Genomic DNA, 23,018 nt, shown 5'->3' with positions numbered 1-23,018 from the left:
TTATATGTATATACATATAAAGAAATATTAAATCTGAGATTTCCTTTTAGTTAGCATTTAAGAAATATTGAAAAACTTTGCAAAGAAAAGATGGGTGTATATTTTCCTGAAGAACAGGTCTTTGATGAGACTAATTGCATGTATGAAAGGTACTGTACATATAATTAGCTTTTGAAGCTCATTTAATTTGTTATTTTTGCATTGTTTAAAAGGAAAAAGGTAAATAATACAAATGCAAAGACATTGGATCGTATTTTGACCAAGTATTACAATTAATGAATCATCAGTACATGTATCTTTAAGACAGTGTTTAAAATAAAAATATAAATATATATACTTTGATAACAATTTATTTCAAGGTCGGTCTTTTCATTTGATACAAAAAGATAGATCAAGTTTTTTTAATCACAAAACGAAAGTAAAAGAGAAAGTAGTATACCGCCATATTACACTCAGATCACGTGATTGGTCCAATCTACCCCCGTGAGTTTTCAGCTAAGTCGGCATTCTTTAAAGTTCTAAAGGTAATCGATAAGCCAATCAGATAATCATAACGGCAAAAGACAATATAATTAAAGCCGACCGGGTTAAAGATAAACCGCTACCTTTATTTTCGCACATTCAAAGAGCTTCGCTCACTCGATAACTGTCAATGGCACAGCGAGCTTTTCATTGGCTGGCTAACTAATCCCTTTCACTAGTTGTATAAATACCTGCGATAGATAGTGCCATTTCAAAAATTGTGCTAAATAGTCAAAATGGTTCTTAAAGTTGAAGCGGATTGTTTATCTCATAGTATACCAGCAGGACCATGGATTGGTCAAGGGTAGGTTTTAAATTATTTACTCTTAATTGGAAATTAATTGACAGGAAGTAAATACTAGCAAATTGGCGCGTGCTGTATTAGTACGCTTTGATTCAGATGAAAACAAACCACGTGTGGGAAAGTTCTGATGTTATTAATGACAAAATCTGTGCGATTTCGGCGATTATACCATCTTCTTCTTTTGACATAGATCATGTAAGATTTGTTTTTTATTTGCATTATTTAAACGCACATATTTCTCCCGAAGACGCGTTGTTGATGAAAAAGTGAAGTAATCAGCGAAAGTTTACAAAGTAACAAAGATGGCGGATGTTTTGGTTGTGTATTGCTAATTTGCATACAAGTAAAGCGTTTACGCATTAGTTGATGCATATTCTGTACATACAATAGCTGTCATATACTGTGTGTTCCATTTCTTTTATATGTAGTTAAATATTTTATTGCAATGTTCAGATGTTGTTTTTTGTGTCACTTTAGAGTTTGACAGCTAACGATCAGCTGAAGACATATCTTTGACAAAGCAGTTTTCATGCGATATGTAAATAGTAATTCATCAAAAAACACCGAATTTAAGGAATTTTTAGGTATCAATTGCCTTACAGAGACTATATTGACTTTGTACCCCACCCAATAAATGTGTGTAACATTAGGGTACCGTAACATTAGATGGTTAGTATGATAATTCATTGTTTCATTTATTGGGTGATCCCATCTAATGCTGGTATTGTCATGAGACATGAACAAATTGTTCGTAAGAGAAAATGACAAAAGGGCAATGAATTTATAGTCATACGAATGACATGTGCACTATTGCTATATAATGCTTAAATGTCGAAGTGGTATATGATCAATTTTAAGGCAACACCAAAAATCCAATGTCATGTCAACTAAAAAAAATGCACGATTATTTATGCCTATTACCAATTCTTTGTGTAAAAGTCTTCTGATTATTTCAAATTGTATTGTTTCATTTCAGATTTGGTAATATGAGCCACGAGGCTCTGCATAAAATGAGCCAAGTTGCCATACACGGAACACCCCCCAACCAGCCAATGAGTCAAGAAACTTTCGAATACCTGTGGCATACGCTGGAGGAAGTGACCGATAATGTGTAAGTTACTAATATGACAACTTGGAATAAGTGATAAGAGTGAAAGTGTTTTGAACTGTACTTCTATTTTGAATATGCCCACTGTTTAAGTTGATTTATCTATTTAAAACTGCTAATAACCCATGTCTAAAGGCAGTTCTAAACTCTTGATTTTTGCTGATTTCAACTGTATTAGAAAGAGTTAACTAACTGGCTTTCATAGCATCAACAAGTGATATATTTCAAACAGTGTTCTGTTAAAATCATTAATACTTTGTAGAAAATATTTCGAATATCAAAGAATAGTAACTTTTTGTTGTATGAACGAGTTTTAAATAATCATGCCTATAATGCTGTTAGAGTTAGATCCCTTTACTGTGAGCTATTACACAATATTTACATGACTCAATGTACATCTATAAAAGAAATTGTTGAATATGTCTGTTTTGATTCATAATGAATATTGATGATGGTTAAACTGTGATGAAATGAAAAGGGTATGATATATTCAAATTAAAACATTATATCAAGAAAATAGACTAAATTTACTGTCATCCCCATTTCAGTGATTATACCCATATCAACACCCGGGAACTGGATTACTCCTATGATGACAGTGAGGATGGTACCTCATTGCAAGTTGAGAAATTCCGAATAAACCAACACCACACTGATGTTTCAGATCTTGTAAGTGTTCATTACTTTCATTACATTAATTATTTTCAGTTTATTAGTGAAATGCATCTTTGATTTTTCTCCTTGTGTGGCTTTTTCTTACAATTGTGCTTTCTAGTTGATTGCCTTTTGTGTGCAAAAGTTATGAAAGAAAAACCAGAGATTGTTAATCTAGGAAGACCATTAATTGATTGGGTAGTTGACAGTATTAAACAATTGTGCAATGGGAATCATAACATAGCCAAGGATGTCACAGTGGACTTTACTAAACCAGTATTACTTCCTGGTATATCTAGAATTTCAAATGTAGAAGTTTGTAGATAGCAGTCAAATCAATGTTTGTCTCAGGTAATCTGTACCAATTAAGCAGTTAATTGATTGTCTGGTCTGTTATTGTGATGCAATTCTAGCAGTTATGACTCCCTCCACCTCAGTATATGTTTTTTCCACACAATTCCTTTGTTAGTCCAAATCAACTGCATTTCACTATAATGTCAATTGCTGTATAACAGTTAAGATGGTAAAACAAGTCATTGACCACAGTCGTAAACAGATAATTGTGTTATAAATGTGCCATCAGTACCCCATTAAAGCGTTGTAAACTGAAATTGACAATTGCAATTGAAAGAGTCTTGTTAAGTGTGTGTGAAAAATTCTCTTCTTTAACATAAAACATTTTAGGTGGTACGTTGGCATGGTGTAAAAAATAAAGTTTTAATTTCAATAAAGTTGTTTAAGTTAAATAATGTGAAGGCATTTTCAATCTATCATGTATTAAATTGTCAATATAAGAATGTCAATATTTTCATCATAATCATGAAAAAAAAATGTCATTCTTGTTTATTGATTTAACAGCAGGAAAGCAAAAATAATCTTTTTGATAGAACTAAAAGATCAATGAGCACTTCATGGATAATAGTCAGGTGCAGAATATCCTGTAGAATTTACAGCGGTCCTCAGAAAGGATATTAGTTGATTATTGATTCCTTCCAGTATAGTGGGACGCTCTGAATTTCATTCAGTTTATATCATTCAAAAATAATTGCTCTGTGCAAACATTGTTTGTAAACACTAGAGTCAATATCACCATAACTCTTCAATATTCTCGTTTATTTTTATGCTCTGTTAAGGTTTCCTACAATCTATTGCAAACAATAGATTTTCCTATTTTACTACAGTTTTATTGACAAAGTTTCAAAAGTCTGTCAGATAGCATGTAAACCTTAGACCGTTAAATCAACCAAATTTGAACTATTTATATCTAGGTTGAATTATTCCGTTATTGTCATGGTTACCTAGCGACGCTTTATTCAAATAACGGTCTTTTCACAAGTTAATAAATAAAACCATTTTCTGTTAGTAAGATCAATAAATAGGTTTTATCTTTTCAATACAATTTCAATTTTTTCAATACACAACAAAAAAATGAATGTAGAATATCATAAGATATTCAATGTAAAGCCATTAATATCTTTGTCATACCCGACATTCAATAATGCACAAGCGTTTTAAACCCGTTAAGCTTATAAGAAGGTTAAGGTGTACAAATATAGGTATTTACTTATCAGGGCTCATTATGATAATGTACAGAGCAGTGCGATTGGGCCTGTATTGAATTTATTGATCTCCTTTCAAGTTCGGTCTTGCCTTAGCAACTAGCTATCACAGACTAGCGGAACCGTGGTCATGATCAGACTTGATTCCTTATGACAATTTTTGCATTATTTTATAAACTTTCGTGCACTATGTCAAGATTTCTGTGATAATAAGTGTGACTGATATTTATTTACTATTTATTTGTTATTTATTATTTAATTTAATTTTTTTTACTGGAGTTTGATAAAAATAAAATAAATAAAAATGATTAAGTTTGAGAGAACTGGCTTCACAACTTATAGGGTGAGTACGCTGTTATTTCATTGGTTCTTGCTTTGAGGCTGTAGATAAACTTGTCAAAACATTTAGTTGATTATAGATGATAATTTTCTGTAAAATTTAAATGAAATTGAAATGTTTTATAATTAAAAAATAGTTTTGTGAACAGAACAGAACAGAAAAACATTTGTGAAACCATTTGAAATTTATGTTTTGATATTTGATAGATATTTGTTAAAATACATTTTGAGTTTTAAGACTATTTAACAATTTAACATTAATGCTCTGACATAGAAAAATATATACTTGCAATTTCAATGTTTTAGTTTGCATTTTGTAGAACTTTAAATAAAACAATTTAACTTTAAAGATGTATTTTGATGGTCTTTTTAAATTGTATCCTTATGGTTATTTATCACCAGTGATAGTTATGAAAACTCCACCACTGACCATTTTAATATAATTATAGAAAAAAAAAATGAGACTAATATTATAGATTGTCTGTAGTGAAGTCAGTTTGCATCAATAATTGTTGATACGATACCTGGGTGAAATAATCTCAAAATCAATAGAATTCCACGCTGACAATTGCAAGAGATGATTAAACGAACCGTTGGGATTCAAATTAGCTATTTGTCACCTGTTGGCGGAAAACTCCTTTAGGGCGTACTAATTTAGCACTCATTTAATGAAGGTTATAGGCTTCCAAACAGTGATATGATAGCTCTGTTAAGTGAAATAAATAGTTCTGATGAGCATTGTAAGAGTTTACAGAAAAAGTCATTATTTTTCAGAGAAAAAAAATATGTACAAGTTTCAGATCATATCCTCCAACTGATTAGTCGGGCATCTGATTAATTTGTAAATCAATTTCACAAGAGACAGTGTCTTAGTTTTGTCTGACATTGTGTCCATCAAAATTACAATGATTATCTGCATGAGATAAATAAGTGTTTAGTTTTATCTATTTTGGTACTTCAGAGTCGTCCGTATTTGCATACGAAAAGATAGGTAAAATCAGTATGTATTGCTGTTATAGTCACAATGAAATTTGACTCATTCTATTGTTTTAAGTTCGCCGGTGTGAGTTACTTAAAATGGATTGTCAATATTATTATGGTTGCCAACAAGTTTCTAACTACAAGGTAAAATACTTTTCAATATGTCTGGAAAGAAAGACTGTAACAATATTTGCATTCTTTTTGTCAAAGATGTTTTGTAAACAAAATGGCAGTTCATTCATTGATTCAATTATGTGATAGCGAAGGATTACATCTTAATGTTATGCAAAAACGGGGCGCAAGATAAACAAAACTTTTGTCTGCTATAGTAAACACTTGATTATTGTTTTCTGTTTATTTAACACTCATTAAAATATAACCTTAAATGTCTTGTTTTATGTATGGCTTAATTTTGACTGTTACCAACAAACTTAACAAAGGCTTTGCATTGGATTGCATCTGCAAAAAATTAACAGAGTCAGTTCTATTTCTGCAAAGCCTGAACATGATGAATCTGTTGCAAGTTAAGCTCAAGTTGAATGTTACAGTTTTTCACCAGCTGGCCACCTATTGTGGCTGTTTAAGGAAGGCTCAATCCACACTTCAATTAGCGGGTCGTAGTCAACGTGCTATCAGCAACCTTCTTTGCATCATGCGATTGTGATACATGCTAATGACAACGACGCTGTGATGGTATACTGATGACCAGATCGTTAATTGAAAATCTGATAGGCTTGACTTAAGATTTCTTCTGTTATATCTTCTGCATCTTTGATGTGAAATATCTCAACATTTCATAATAATTTTTATTCTATATTAAGCTTTAATTGAAGTTATATTTTTTCCCATTACATAAAACGTCTGCAAAGGATTCTTGCTCTTGCGTCTTTTTAGTTTTAATGAAAAACTACATTATCTTGCAGTGAAAATCGAGGCCAATAATGCATTTTTATTACCAAGCCTAGAATCTGTGGTTTTCTTTAACATTCAGCTACCTTTAGCTGCCGAGATTGCGTGACAGTTGAAATAAAATGAGAATCATCATTAGTTGGCCTTTTAGTGGCCATTTGGTTGTGATTGTATCATTTCCCGCTTCATGTGTTACGATTTGTCAGATGAAGGCATGAAATACAATGAAGAATGCTGAAGAAGGCATTGTTTCAGCTGCTAAAGAAGAGACCTTTATCACCCAAAAACAATTTTTAACATCAATCTGTTATGGCTGTATTGTGTTTGTAACTGTAATTTTCTTTAAAACAAATGGCGAAAAATGATGAAGTGAAATCCCCTAGAAAATGGTGAATATTTGATATTGTCATCATTTGTCTCTTTTTTTTCATTTTACTTCATTACAATCTGTCTATCAAAAATAATTTGTAACAAAATCATGATAATTCATAATTTTAATTGTAAAAATAAAGTATGGTTATCACACATTATTAATGTGACCGTTTTTCTTGTGTATTACAGTTGAACCCCATCATCGGCACCACATCATCGTCCTCCATGTCGCCAGACTCACAGACGAACATCAGTGGATCAACAGCATCAAGCCCATACCAAGAAATGGTGAGTGACTTTGCCCTAATACTCCTTTAACATTCCTTTAACATGGGAATAATTTTCAGGATATGAAGTTGTTTTTCATGTTGTGCCAGTTTGCGGATGGTTTGTTAAAGATTTTTTCTGTCAGTGGTACTCAGAATTAAGTTTGTTAATTGTTTTCTGCCAATATAAAAAGCTGATTATTGTCATAAATCATTTGCAATATTGATTGTCAGTTTGTCCACAATGTGTGTGATTTGATCACTTCCTATCAGTTTTAAATATCTATCACTGATTCTGTACAATGAAGGAGATATTGGGCGAGATAAACTTGAAAATTTATTGGCAATCTGAATAATTCAAACAATTTAAAGAGTACATGTACATTTGAAATGAAATGAGAATCGATACAAACTCAGTCTCACCTGATACATCTCTTTGCTATTTGCCAAAGTTGTACTGCGTGGCATCAATTACTTGACAATGAATCTGTCAATTCTGAGATCAAAATCCTTAATAAGTGCTTTTGTCTTTTATCAGAACTTATTGATGATTTTCCTCTCTCTCTTTTTGCGGTCATATTTGATACGTTGAGTGTCCTTCTGGCTCATAACATTGACAACTTGAGTTTAAATTAATAATGGGAAACTATATCTACTAAAGCAACGTTTAGATTGTATTTATCTATTTTTGAAATGTCAGACAAGGCAGTCTTCTGGGAATAAGTTGTACATTATTTCCGACAAGGGGATACAATTCTTGTGTACATGAGGTATAAGAAGTATCAGGTCTTCAAATTAGATGTTTTATACATGTAACTCATAAAACAGACAGATAGTAAAATAGTATTGATCAAATCAAAGAACATTATTTTTGTGAAACAACCTTCTTGGTTTATTATGCTTCATTTAGTTTCCCTAGATTTTTCACAAGATTTTTGCTAATTAGAATTAGTGGCTTATCACTACTGAAAGAGTTTGATGCGAATTTGATCTCATTATTCTGTTTCCTGATTGTGTAAGTAATTTAATTAAGGAAACACCAGAGCAGCTAGTGGATTTGAGTTTGACTGCTACATGATTGTAATTATACATTAAGACAGGGATGACAGAATTTCTGGCACTAAAAGTAACACAGAATTTCTGCTAGTCCAACACAATTTACAAGAAATGTCAAACATTAACAATTATTTCAAGCACGCTTTGCTTGATAAAATTGCTTACCTTGCAGTTTGTCATTTATCTTCAATAATTTACATGTATATAAATGTGTGTGTTTATACTTATCATTTATGTGATAAATTGTTGTATATTTTCAGGCCCTCACAAGCCCGCCACCATACAGTCCCCATACAAATCTGACCTCGCCCATTCCTACAGTTCCATCAAAGTAAGTATTCAATAAAATAATCATAATTATTAGCAAGAATAAATGTCATAAAAACATGAGCGAAAGAAGATTTCTCGGAAACCAAGCTAAAATAGGTACATTTTAACGTAAACGTCACAAAATCACATGGCTCAAATTGCTTACAGTTTGTCTACGATTTAACCTTTGAGAAATAGGGAAACAGTAATGATTTCTATTAGCATCAGGTGTCTTAAATGATGTGACACAATGTAGTTCAACTTGAGCTTAGTAAGACAAATTTGTTTGGTCATATATTCAAAACTTGACCTAAATGTACAAAGGTTCAGACACCATTCTTCAAAAGATTGCAGGGTTTAAACTCTCTCATAAGAAAAGCTGTGTTATGTATATAAGTTTAAATTTCGTATCAATAAAATGCCAGCAAGTGCGGTCTATTAAGGCAGCGACATAGGTTCACTGGTGATCTGCCTGATATCGATTTTAAAATCAATATCTCAAGTCAACTGGTCTAATTATAAACTTGTCGTTGGGTCGCTTTTGAATGGAATGTTGAATAAAATTTGCAATGACGTCTCTTGAAAATCTATTGGCAGCTCTTAGTGGAAGAGTCCATTTCATATGTTGGGGGGAGACAGTATATAGGAATTGAATTGATTAGTTCATTGTTGAAAGCAAAAGATAGAGAAAATTGTCAAAATGTGACGTTTTTTCTTGTATATGAAACGTTCTGTTTATAGATATCAGTTATGTTTGATTGAGTTGTTAAACACTCTTGACAAAACCATCCTCAGATAGCAGTGAAAATCTATGGACACCTGATGTTTTCTTTTATCTTGCAATGAATCAGTCTTTATTGGGAGGTGATATCTTGGGAAGTAAAGGCTTGGACACTTTTTATTGGTGTCTTTATGAGAAAATAACTGTATGTTGTTCAAAGATGGAAAATTGAATCTCGGTATAGATTTAGCAAGTGCTTGTTGAAGAATAAAAATTAGAATTTATTTTGACCACTTTCTTTTTGCAGGAAATGCTGCATGCATTATTTCTGCTTTTAGAAAAAATGTAAATAAATTGCAATCCTAGAAAATTCTGCACCTAATACTTTAAGACTTGTTCAATAAATATAAAATGCATCAGTTGCATTAAATGCACTTGAAAATAGTAAGAGAGGGAACATAAAAGTACAAAGAAAATAAATAGTATTTTTTTTTCCATCTCTTCCAGCACAAACTACCCAGGGGACTATGGGTTCGAAATCAGCTTCGCTACCCCATCAAAGGAAACCAAATCTACCACATGGACGTACTCAGATATTCTCAAAAAATTGTATGTCCGTATGGCCACCACATGCCCCGTTCGCTTCAAGACTCTCCGTCAGCCACCACCAGGTTGTGTTATACGATCCATGCCAATCTTCATGAAACCCGAACATGTACAAGAGGCTGTGAAGCGTTGTCCAAATCACGCTACTTCAAAAGAATTCAATGAGAGTAAGTACTTTTTGACAGGAATCTGGTGTAAATATTTAAAAAAGATAAGACATAAATAAGTGTGAAAATGTATGTAATTAAAAAAAATACAGCTTTTTTTCTCTGTAAAGGAAATCAATTTAAAGTCTAGAACAAGTCAGGAGATTTAGTCTGTCAATATTTGCTTATTATACTTATATAACCCATGTTTTCACCTATTCCAGATCATCCAGCCCCAAATCACCTTGTCCGCTGTGAGCACAAGGTATCCAAGTATGTCGAGGACCCTTACACAAATCGACAGTCAGTGCTCATTCCTCAGGAAACACCCCAGGCCGGCTCTGAGTGGGTCACCAATCTCTTCCAGTTCATGTGTCTTGGATCATGCGTCGGAGGACCAAATAGAAGACCTTTACAGATTGTCTTCACACTTGAAAAAGAGTAAGTTAGGATTTATTTCTTAGGTAGCTTTCAAGTTCACGAATGTCAAAACTAAATACTAAGATTATTAAGAGTGTTGGCGATTAATTTTTTCAAGTGTTAATTACCTTCTTATCAACAAAACTTGATCATTTCTTGACCATCACTGTTGAAATGTAAAATAACACAATTTTTCCTTGAATGTTTACAGCAATCAAGTACTGGGACGTCGCTGTGTGGAAGTTAGAATCTGTGCATGCCCGGGTCGTGACCGTAAAGCCGACGAGCGAGGAAGTCTGCCCCCGATGGTCAGCGGAGGAGTGAAGAAGAGTCAGATGCCCAAATTTTCCATGGGAACAGAGATCACCACAGTTTCATCAGGAAAGAAGAGAAAGTTTGAAGACGATGAGCAGACGTTCACTCTGACTGTAAGTGTTGATATTTATTCTTGTGTTCAAATTTTGAAGTCAGTAATAGTTAATAGTTGTTTCACCATTTTAACATTAATAACAGCAATTGTATGACACTGTAGAAACACTGCATATGAAATTTGTTTTCTACAGACACGTTTAATTAACATCCAAATAAATTGTTTACAAATGTAAAGGATATAGATGTTCACTTAAAAAAGTTAAGGCTGTCATTTGAATTTTAAAATATTCTGACTTTATTACTGAAAAAAAACAAATGAACTAAAATGTTTCTTTTCATTTACAGGTACGAGGGCGAGAAAATTATGATATGCTCTGTAAGATCAGAGATAGCTTAGAAATCGCCGCACTCCTTCCCCAAAATCAACTGCAGTCTCTCAAGCAGAAGCAAGTAGAGGTCCAAAGACAGTGAGTAATCTCCCTTTGAGACCTTGCTTCTCTCCCCTGCATTCTTCACTGAGAGGCTAAAAACACCTCCTAATAGAGAAGGCTCAAAAATTACCTCCCATTGAAGAGGTACCGATTATGTCTCTTGAAGAGTTTTTAGAGCTCTCAGTGAAAGGTTTGGGCTTGCCGGGTTAACTGAAATGTTAGCAGGCGGGTTAGACCGGAAAAACAGAATGAACAGTTTGGATTTAATGTAGAAATGTGTTTGATATGCAAACCAGTCTGAGAATATATGAAAATATGCAATGAGTCCAGAAGAATACAACAGAAGAAGGATTGTTTATAATACTACAATTATGTGTTCAGATTATATAATGTGTTCTATATATATTATCATATCATGTTGTCTCGTTGTTAAATGACGAAGCATATCTGCTTCTTTTATCAGCATTCCGTCCACTGTACAGTCGTGTGAATTTATTTATTTGATTAACTTATTTCACAGAAAGTTAAAGATATTTCTGTTAATTATTTGAATGTGTTATTTATTTGAATATTTATTCATTGTCTGTGATTATATTTAATATTAAAGGCAAAATTAAGCAATAATTTTAATTTATTTCATGTGTTATTCATCGATTTAAAAGACAATAATATTGAAATCTGTGGTTGCTTCTTATAATTAGAGGGAGATAACTAGCTTCCCTCATTATGATAAATTGCTGTATGACTTGCTCCCCTTTGAGCTTTGCACCTATCTTCTCCCCTTGTGTGTGACATGATTCTCTTTTGACCGAATTACACTGCTTGAAAACCTTTCTGCTTGACTCTAATAAAATGAACCTATTTTGATTTTTTGGACTGTTTAGTTTGTATATGACACTAACGTGTAGAACTTAAATGCTTTGTCCCTCATTTGCCAAAATATTCAGTTTCGCATACATATTTTTTATTCAACAAAAAAATGAGAAAAAGAACGCTCTTTATCTCCCTCCAAAAGCAGCCAAAAGTATCAATTTTAAACATTTTTTCATGTGTAGCTTAGAAAATAGTGGGCAGATACAAATATGTTCACCTGTTTTTGCAGGTGGCTAACTAATGTTTTGGCAAAAGAGGGAAAATCTCGCTTAATTAAGAAAAAACACCGCCCTGGCAAAATTATACGACATCCACTCAAATAGAAATACCAACTCAAATCGTTGTGAAAATGGTTATTATGAGGTCGATGGCCAGTCGATGTTTACATTGACGGAACTGACGAGGGCTTTACTCCGTTTTTTGAGATCTGATGAAATATCCAAGATGGAAGTTGTAAAAACACTAACAGTAGTCCAACAAAACTGGATATGTAACGAGCCAAATCTGAGATAATATTACCCAAACCACCACAAATAAACAAGGAAAGGCACTTGTCCAGCGACCTTCCATTCTCCAAGAGTTCCAAACAGCAGCCAATGAAATGTGTTCAGTCGCTCATTATTGATGCTGTTAACATACCGTCAATAAACATCTCATTCAATCATAAACATTATCCCTTCATTTCAAAGAGTTCATTATTTAGGTCACTTTTAAAGTTCAGAATCATTATAACATATATTCACTCTTATCATGCTCAAAAGTGCCTGAAATTTAAAATATAAGCATTTTTATCACAATTATTAGATAAAAAGATATGCCTAGATCCTATTAATTAGAAGAATCTTGTTTTAGTTTAAATATAGAAATCACTTTTATTGTTAAAGGATTTTTTAGTCTGGTAGTTTTTCTTACTTATTATATAGAAACATTTTAAGTTTAAGTCATATTGTCCGTCCAAGTAGGATTGTTTTTAGAATCTTCTTACACATTCACAGAGATCTGAGTCTGAGGATCTGAATTTTTCTCTCTCTTTTTTGTAGTGCTATGTACATAGAGTGTGATGTCAATTAAATCTGATTTTACTTGGCAGTCTGACTTTGAAATAAAAGAAATAGTGGGAAATCTGAAGTTCCATTATATTGTTATTTCTTTTTAGCTTCTTAGCTCCAATGTTCATAATCTCATACACCGCTATTCCATTGTCATGGAAACAGAATTCACCAAGAATATGCCGAGCTTGCATTTAAAGGAACTATACTGCCAATGTATACATGATTGATTGCGTTTCATATGTTTTACCTGTGAAATTTTATTGTAAATATTTATTTATTGTATATTTATTTTCAAAATGTTACCTGTATATTTGTAATATTTTACTTACATTTGTATGAAACTGCAAAAAGCAGGATGAAAGAGCAAATAAATTGTATAAAATGAACGATTTGTGTTTTACCTGTTCTGAAAATTTACTTACCATTGCGGGCCACCAGTTACGGCATTCTGCCTTACCAACGACTTAAAAAAAGCAATTATAAGAAAGTACTCTTTGAGAAAAATGCCCACATATGGATAAGTAATGAGTGAAAAATACCAACTGCAAACAAAATCTGAAAGATTGACATATTAAAATATTAAAATCACCTGCTAGAACCATGCATCTATATGAACTGAAGGAATTTGAAATCTTAATGAATCTGATAAGGCGTAATTTATATCAAAATGGCAGTTATTGGTGACTTTGGTGTTAAAGTAAACATGTTTTCGCCAGCATAAAACTTAAGATATTTGAAGTGTAAAAAACCATGCTACAAAACATCGCCGGATGTCCCTGGTACACGATTACAGTCTGCTTCATCAAATGATGTGGGACATTTCACTAGAACATCTAGTAATTATGAACAATTAATGAGGCAGTTTCATTGGTTCTGAATTGGAACCTCTTTGGAAATGAAATGAAATGATGACAGATGTCATGTGTTCGTTTCTATATTTAGTAACAAAACCTCTGTATGACATCATTGTTAAACTAATTTTTAGAGTATTAAATTCTAACTTGCAATTCATTGGGATACGATGTTTCTCTCTTACCTGGTTAATATTCATAAAATCAATATTTTGTCACTGAAGTGTAAATGACGGGGGGCTTCCAACGATGACTATGGTATGGCTTATTAAAGTGACATTAGAGATTTTAATTCATACACAAGTATATTTCTTCGGTTAACAGAAGCGGAAGAATTGTTTTGACTCGAATGTGCATCTGACTTGAACCAAACACAAGTCATATCGATAATCCATGGTACTATGTAGTTTACCGAGTTAATGCAAAGTTTCCAGACTAGTCATCAAGTATTGTGTAAACAACCTAGTCAAATAAAATTAAAACAATATTGCAAGATTCTATGCTTAGTACTAAGTCTTCTAACATGCTATTAATATTTAATGGTTGGTGTATTGATTTAAAATTATTAAACTTTATCTAAAGTTGAAACTGGTCAAATCATTTTACAGATATTTGAAAATTCAATAGATATTAGACTTGACCTACTTAAAAAGCTGAAAGATTGATTTAATGCATTACTTATTTCTAGAATAAATAACTAAAATTGTAAAGTGAGTAAATATTGATTGGCAAGAACGATCCAATTGATCGACCTCAAAGCCTTGGACACTCAACCTCGGACAGACAGCCTCGGACAAACAAAAATGTGAGGCTACCAACAGATTGCGCAAATGGTTAATGAAGGACATTATTGCAATACAACAACAATGACAATTCGTTGGAACTCGTATCAGATAGATGCTACCAGGTCTTATGACAGATGAAGAATGATCGTCGAACAAATCACTGGATCAACAGCCCAAGCAATCTGCTATGTGGTGATCTTCCTTGACGAGCAGCGATCTACAGCCAAAGACACCTGTACAAAGCCTTACTTTCATTAACTATATAAGTGATTCAAACTTTTTGATCCAAATTCTAGATTCACTGACTGTTATAATAGGACTTCTCGGCTATTCAATATTGGTCTCAATTGTATCTAAGAACGGTGTAGTTAATTGTTATTAATAACTGACCAACAAAGTGAATGAAGTCAATGATGTATGACCATAAAATTAGCTTAAGTTACATATTGAATACCACCCCTCTTCTACGCTTCTGTAGAGTTTGCTATTTCAATTATGTCACACACTTTAACTGATAGGTGCAAAGCTTTCTTTTTTTGTTCACTTTAGCTACACTCTCACAGATTTACCGTTATGACAATTTTTTCTTTTTTTTCTTTAAATGAGCCAAATTTTGCACAAATTCTGAAAACCTGTGATATAACTGCTGATTAAAAAATCAGCTCGCAGTTTTTAATATTTTTGTTCGAAAAATGATGTTTTAGAATCTATCACTGTTTTGAAGGCGTTACTAACGCTTTAAGAAAGATTAAATTTTTGGCAGTTTTCCAATCAATTACGATCTGTGCATTGTGTGTTATCTTATTTGACTGAATTAAAAGCATTGATGCCAAAATCGGCTGATTCTAAGACAAAAATTATTTTTTTTTTAAAAACAACTGAAATTGGTCAATCTGTGAGAGTGCAGCTTTAAACATAAATCTAGATTTTTAAAGATTTTCGAACTCCCCCTGATGTTGATGACCATTTGTCATTTCCAAATGTCTTGAATTAGGTGCACATGCCCTTTTCTATGTATAATGGGAACACAAGGTAGTTCTGGCACCTTCATTTGGGAACATTGATTGCATTAAATTGATTTGAAAGGTTAACTTAAAATACCTGCATAATATGAAAGAATTTTTAACCATCTTATCAATGCCTGTATTGTGTAATCGCTCTTTTAAATCAATATTTCTGAGTAGTAAAAAAACTATTTGATGTTGCCATTAAAACTTTAAATTCTTTTAAGAGTATCACTTAATATTCAATTGAAAATCTCGTATTACAATATTTTGTCTTACATTCATTGTTTATCTGACCCCTGATGTGTTTTGGTACTACTAGTTTGTCTTTTATTCCATACTTAACATCTCCCACATGATGAAATGCGCTGTTAAATTCCAGGTCCTCTTCCATCCAGGCAGCAACCAGCTCAGCACGCATTCCGGCCATCGCAGCAACGCCAGCAACTACCTATGTACAACAGGTAAGCGAAGTCTGGTTTAATGTAAGAAAATAAGAATAATGATCAGGCGAAGAAAGTTGATTCCCTTATTTTCACAGGTAATTTTTTACAATGATTTGAAGTGCTGGATTATGTTTATTAATATTTTTGTCAAAGATGTTCAAATGAAACTTGTAATTTATGTGTAACCATATACAGTGTAGAGTGACAATACAGACTCAAATGTTCATTAATGCCAATAATTCTTGATTTTATAATTGTAGAGTGATCGTACATGCTAGGTTGGGGATTGGGATTATTTTAGATTCGATTGATTCGTTCAATACATTTTCATTTTCTATATGTCAATTACATTGAATGATTAATAATGGTGATAGAAATAGTAAGTATTTATACAGACACTGCGTTATTACACAGAAACATTACATTGTAATGGTTCACTGTGATACAATAGCTTATTAGAAATGTAAATTAATAGAAATAATATAATTTCAGGGAGTCACCACTACATCATCCGATGGCAAACAGCTTACAATGCCGTTCAATACCCAGGAACTGGTACAAGTGACGAGTTCCGACGTCTCACATGACGGTGCCGTGCCGCAACCAATCAAGGAGGAGACCATTCAAAATGACATGCAGGATAATAGCGTATCTACGTAAGTAAATATTTGAGGAGAACTACAGTTTAAACGGTACCCTGAACTTATGGTTTTTTTGTCGTCTTAAGTAACAGGTTTTCTTGTGTTGTGCAAAAACTTGGCTATAACTCCAAAACTGTTCAAGATATTCAAATGAAACTTGATATGAATGTTGCCAGACTTGCTTTAATTGTATTTAATTGAGGACCCTTATTAAAACTTCCACTATGAATCAAGTCCATTACTGTAATGTTGTGATTTATTTGCAGGTGGTTGAATGCTCTCGGGCTCGGCGCATACATTGATGGATTCCATGAGCAGAACCTGTACAGTTTGCTTCAATTGGATGACTTTTCACTCGATGTAAGTTTCTTTGTGAAACCCAAAAACTATTACCTCTGGTTCAGGTTACCCCACCCTACCTACGAAATAGGCACTGACCCCACCGTTTTTATAGTCTGTTGGAGAAAAAATTGTGTGTTTTTTAATATGTAGTTTAAAGCTGCACTCTCACAGATTGTACATTTTGACAACTTTTTTTGGGGGGGGGGGGGGTATTTTTATATGATATGTTTCTTTTAGTTGAACAATGCATAACGTGCCTCTTTTCTCTGTAAAACTTGTAGGTTTTAACTTCTAAGTAAACTTTTATCAGCAACCTTATTGTTTACAGCATATCTTTTATATATTTATTACATGCCTCTAGCCTAATTGAGTAACATAATGTCAATGAAAGTGATTCATTTTATGTTGTAAGAATTTATGTCACTCTTGTCTTCCAAAACTAGGATAATTTTAAAATAACACGAAAGATGCTTTTTTACAGGACCTCGCGAAAATGAAGATCGGTAACTCCCATCGGAATAAGATTTGGAAAAGTCTTCTTGAACTCCGCAACCAAGGGTTCACCACTGCCGAGTCCCAGGACTCGTTAGCAAAACAAGCTTCATCAACCTCAACAATTAGCCTTGCTTCACAGGGATCCATTTCCCAGAACAGCACATACAATCCTGGCTTCTATGAAGTTACGAGGTACACATTTAAGCATACGATCAGCTTGACCAAGGAGGAGAGACACGTCCAGACAAGAAGTTCAGCGTCAAAAGCAGATTAGTGAAAGAGACTAATGTTGATGTTTTGTTCATTGTATTTTGTTATGTAGACAATGTTATTGTTTGAGGTACTGCTGCAATTTTTGTTTTTGTTTGTTCAGGTGTAACGTTTTTTAGCATTTAACAATTGCGTTCAGATCATGATGGGCAAGTTTTGAAAAATCGACCTTAGAAGTAATATATCCGACGCTATAATGAAAGTAGACCACCAAGCACTTGTACACAACAAGATTTCAACATTGTATACGCTACCAGTGACGATATGCACCTGTGTTGCATGGCCCATAACTCTTGATTTAATCATTATTGAGGTTTGGCCCTTGTTTGACCCTCTAACAAGCTATGGAATCTTCTTGTGGTAATCTTGTTTTGGTATTAAGTTCATTGAGTATTATTTTTATATTTTGATGCATGTTCTACTATGGATTTCACATTAAGTGTTCAAAATAAGACCATGCCAAATTGTTTCTATGTTAAGTGTCCGTGGATGTTTTTGGGCATCCTGATTGAAAAAAAAACAACTACACTATATGATCAAATTTCTTGCCGAATATTTTGAATTTCCGTTTACTATTACGAATACAGAACATTAGTGTTAACAACATGCTTCATACTTTGTATCAGTGTTCTTGGCATTTGATATCAGAATATAATGTATTCTGTGTGATTCCCATAATCAACACACTTAGATACAGGTTTAATTTGAACTCATTTGGCAGTGGAAATCCATCTAACAATTAAAAATGGACCAATGAGTCTCTGGTTTCTATATTCTACATAGGATATCACTCATTTAGTTTTCCTTTTTTCTGGGGTTAGTTTGATTTTGGATAGCTAGATATGTTTTCGTACTAACGTGGTTGACGCTTAGCATAAAAAGAATTTGGTATGGCCTAATTCAGATTTTCTGTTTTTTAATAGGCTGAACATGTATGGTACATATAGACAAATACCTTCATGATTATACTTTGCATAAATAAGTGCTCAGTTTCATTCATTTATAGTGTGCAATTTCATTTTGTAGATACATTAAGTAAAAAGTGAACCATTACTGATAACTCGACTCATCCTATAAAAAAACACATTTCAGAGGATAAAAATACTTGCTATACAAACTGTTTGTTAAAAAAAGCACTCGAGCTATATGGTTTTCTGTTTGAGGTATGATCAAATTTAGCAGATACATTTCAGATTCTAACAGCTTCAAAAACAAAGTTGGAACGTGCATGTAGTCTTGATTAGAATGGTTTTTCTTGAATATTCTGATTGGAATGTTAATATAACTGTTGCCATGAAAATGGTAAACTTTGCTTTACTATTAAAGGGATTCTTAAGTGAAATCATTATTTAAAGCTTTCAACTTCAGACTACTGAACACTTGTAAAGATTGTCATTTTTGCATCAAAAATTGTAGGAACTACCTTGAAATGAATATAAACGACTTTAGAAAACAAATTCAAAAAGGGTCTAAGCCCCTTTACCCAGCTTGGGGCATAAATCCCTCATACTCAAACAGATCCCTAGAACTGTGCATAATTGATAGTTGCTCCTACAAGTGACTTGTGGCTAATGAAGTTCTGAAGGATCACTGTATGTATGAGAAATGTTTGATATGAAATACCATGTTAGGAGAAGATGTGTTTTGGTGATGTTTAAACATCCTCGGGTGGTAAAAGATATGTTATAAGATAAAAGTTGCTATATTTTGTAGTTTAAGGATTTTAATACTGTTGTTTTATGTGTATAAGTAAATACACCTGGCTGTGTATTACATATTTATCATAGTGTAATGTTTGACTTTGCAGTGTGTATTTATTATTAACCATAATATATATTTGTGACTTGTTCGTTTTATAAAAATGTTCATTATTCGGGAAATCATGAGTGCATCAAATTGTTTAATTATGTGTAAACTTTTTCCCAAGATTATTGTGTTCAGAGCTATGATGTCACAAACGAAACTTACTAGATAATGTGTTCATAATTTATCTAATATGCAAGCCATTATGTCATAATAACATTTCATGCATAGTAGTATTAGAGTATTTTTCTGTTTATGTAAAACATAATATCATAATCATAGTTAAATTGTATTGGCCTGTTGGGATGTGGCTTCATTTCGTCACCTCCAGAGCATGGAAGATACATGGGGATTATTTTGTGCGACGTTGTCGTTGGCATCACACAGTTGTTGTCAATTAGGGCTAAAAAAAAATCATTTTGTTTGAGTTCCCCGACCCTACCTACGAATTAGGCACTGACCCTACCATTTTTATAGTCAATTGGTAAAAAAAAAAAACTTTCCTACCTGGTTTTGAAATGGATGTAACCCTAACCAAACCATTTTATTTTTGGTCTTAACAACTTTTAAAAGACTTGTTTGAGAGTCTACAAACTTGGTATGCACATTTATCATGGTCAGTAGAAAACCTTGATTGATTGTGGGGTCACTGGGTCGAAGGTCAACATGACCTTTGCACTCCCGGCAGGTGACACAACCAATTCAAAGAATTCTAGTATAAACTTTAATATTTCAATAACATAATGCTCAATTTACAATGACCTGAATGTTTGGTAGGAATATGATCTTTTGGCAACCATTATCTAATAAAAAGTGCTGACAAAACGCTTCATATTTTTATTGAGAGCTGTCTAATTAATATTCAGTTTTGTTATCAAAACCATTTTGACTCGTCCATTCATCAATTTTTGCCATAAACATGTATTAAATCACACCCCTTTGGAATCAGTGTTCAGAAATTATTTAGTTGATAGTTGTTGTCAGTAAAATTTTATAGCGCTCTTGAATTTCTGTTTTGCACTTAAAAAATATTGACAGTTGCTTAATAATTTGGAGTATTAAGTAAAGGTATTATTTGGTGATTTTAATCTTTACTGTTTCTCAACAAAGAAATTATGCTCATTTTAATATGTACATATAAATTAATAGTTTGGTACCAAATTTCATTTTTTAACGTCCTGTATACTGTTATGCCCTACTCAAAATATAATGTGTTCAGTTTCATACTTAAGCCCTTTGGAGTCAAATTTCTTTACTTTTATATATTCTAAGACATTTTCAACTTTTCATTTAAATCAAGACATAATCGCAACCAATTGAATAAAATTGGTTAATTCTTTTGTTTGGTTAAAGTTTGTCAAAGTGTATATTGATTGGTTAATATTTATCCAATATTGACTGTTGACCAATCAAATCGCTTGCATGAGAAGACTAGCCAAAAGATAACCTGTCAATAAGTTATCCAGTTATATACAATCGGCGCAGGCAAATACTAATCATGTTACATTTTGAAATAAGATTACTGGTAATTAAGAGCCCAATTTCTTGAACTATCAAGTATCTTATTTCAATTAGCCAAAATACATAACTCTGTCTTGATTATATAAACCAAAAAAAATTGTTTATCGTGATTATCTTGAATATAGTTTCCTTTCGATCTCAAAACTCTTAAAAGGAGAATATTAAATTGTATGCCAAATTAATGTGCTTAACTTAATTTGGTTTTAATTGACTTAAGATTGTTCAAGAAATGTGGGCCTTAGGTCAAACAAAAATAATCCTTTGGTTCTGGTTACATGCTTTTAAATGAGGCTAAGTAGTTATGGAAACCTTTTTATTTTTGTAAATTATATATATCATTGTGTTGTTAACATGAATACATTTTCCGACATTAATGTTTCCAAGAAAGCAACACAATATAAGTAAACTGTATCACCTTAAACAAATAAAAGTGCCACATAGTTTCTAATTAAAAAAAAATAAAGAAATAAAAAATTTGGGAGTTTGGGACTTGAACTTAACGCGGTCGAGTAACCAGAACCACAGTATTAGTATTGTATGGCCTTATTTTATCTCTGCATACTATCACAGGAACTGAATGCTCACTGGATATATTAAATGTATAATTTTTTGTAATGCAAGTTGTATTATTTTTATCATTACATTCATTCACAAAATCATCGAAATAACATTGTCTCTTTTTCCGTCCAGTTTTAATAATGAGAATAACCCGGTTTACGTTTCTATATAGTATAAATAAATGGAATGGCTGTAGAATAAATGTTAAAACTTTATTCAAAAATGATATGGAGCAAAACCTGATTTTGAAAGTTAATTTAAATTGTCACCTCATTTTCATTATGTTCTATCTGACATAAATTTTGTCCTCAAGATTCAAATTTCAATGCAACAAACTGTATGGTAGATAGAACAATACATTACTGGGAATTATGCAAGATTGTGTGTTTGCAAACATTCCACCAGGGGAGGTATTTTATTGTCTCATTTTTCACAAAAATGCAGATAAAACATAAGAATGTAAAGAACACAACTTATATTTTCACTTTTTTTTCTTGTTCATATATTTTGAATTATTTTATTTACACTGCAGTTGTTTAATAGACGTATCAATGGTCATAATTCAAAAAAAGATATTTTTTAACAAAATATGTAACAAACGATTATCAAGGTGACATTTTAAAATGCTGGGCTTTTCCCGGTAGTTTGAATTCTTTTATTAATTTATATTTACAACAATGTTACAAAGCGTTTTTAGAGACATTTATTTTTTGTTTTGTCTGTACATATTCTGGTGGAAAGAAATGAAAAGCTATTGTTTGTTGAAAAAGATTTTTGAGAATATATCCGTATACAGATTTTATTTTTCTGCTGCATATATGTTTTGTAAATAGCAGATGATCAAATGTTTTGTAAGTTTCAACGCAGTTTGTTTTAATTGAGGTAAACAAATGCTTGTTTTGAGTGATAGGTCATTAAACGAAAGGCGATTGGAAAAAAAGTGCCTGTAAATCACTATTTGGAATGAACAGTATTTGAAGGACAATTTGAAAAAGATGTGGCTTGAACTAAAACTTTTTTGAGGTGGAGCATTCATTTTGAATATATATATATATATATATATTGGTTAAAAGACATGAGAACGGAATATTGGGGGTAAAACATGAAATGGAAAATATAATGGTGGTAAGGTACATAATAAAAAAGTATTGGAGGTTAAACATTGAATGAAAAATTATTGGAGGTTAAACACTGAAGGAAAATTTACTGGAGGTTGAACACTGAAGGAAAATTAACTGGAGGTAAAGCACTGAAGGAAAATTTACTGGAGGTTAAACACTGAAGAAAAAATTACTGGAGGTT

At 32.4% G+C, this 23,018-nt stretch overlaps 2 protein-coding genes across 11 annotated transcripts in view; one reads left to right on the top strand and one right to left on the bottom strand.

The window, feature by feature from the left end:
• LOC128245346 (arylsulfatase B-like) overlaps positions 1 to 666 on the bottom strand; it is a 59,373-nt gene extending 58,707 nt beyond the window's left edge. For 5 of the 6 annotated variants that reach the window (XM_052963475.1, XM_052963477.1, XM_052963480.1 and 2 more), the window contains exon 1: positions 440 to 578. The gene's annotated coding sequence lies outside the window, so the exon portion shown is untranslated. Of the gene's footprint in view, positions 1 to 439; positions 579 to 605 lie in introns of those variants that run through there. The other variant, XM_052963476.1, reaches the window with a different exon arrangement.
• LOC128245344 (tumor protein 63-like) overlaps positions 1 to 22,514 on the top strand; it is a 55,362-nt gene extending 32,848 nt beyond the window's left edge. For 2 of the 5 annotated variants that reach the window (XM_052963470.1, XM_052963473.1), the window contains 12 exons: positions 1,803 to 1,937; positions 2,483 to 2,603; positions 6,938 to 7,036; positions 8,331 to 8,401; positions 9,608 to 9,873; positions 10,077 to 10,293; positions 10,484 to 10,700; positions 10,990 to 11,111; positions 16,023 to 16,104; positions 16,579 to 16,742; positions 16,994 to 17,087; positions 17,551 to 22,514. In XM_052963470.1, the coding sequence (XP_052819430.1) occupies positions 1,803 to 1,937; positions 2,483 to 2,603; positions 6,938 to 7,036; positions 8,331 to 8,401; positions 9,608 to 9,873; positions 10,077 to 10,293; positions 10,484 to 10,700; positions 10,990 to 11,111; positions 16,023 to 16,104; positions 16,579 to 16,742; positions 16,994 to 17,087; positions 17,551 to 17,838 (1,876 nt within the window). In that variant the 3' untranslated portion in view covers positions 17,839 to 22,514. Of the gene's footprint in view, positions 1 to 697; positions 827 to 911; positions 1,022 to 1,802; positions 1,938 to 2,482; positions 2,604 to 4,275; positions 4,491 to 6,937; positions 7,037 to 8,330; positions 8,402 to 9,607; positions 9,874 to 10,076; positions 10,294 to 10,483; positions 10,701 to 10,989; positions 11,112 to 16,022; positions 16,105 to 16,578; positions 16,743 to 16,993; positions 17,088 to 17,550 lie in introns of those variants that run through there. The other 3 variants (XM_052963471.1, XM_052963472.1, XM_052963474.1) reach the window with 3 other exon arrangements.
• The last annotated feature ends 504 nt before the right edge of the window (positions 22,515 to 23,018 follow it).

Source organism: Mya arenaria, chromosome 9, assembly GCF_026914265.1.
Source record: "Mya arenaria isolate MELC-2E11 chromosome 9, ASM2691426v1".
In the NCBI taxonomy this organism is placed as follows: domain Eukaryota; kingdom Metazoa; phylum Mollusca; class Bivalvia; order Myida; family Myidae; genus Mya; species Mya arenaria.
This window is presented reverse-complemented; position numbering and strand designations above follow the sequence as displayed.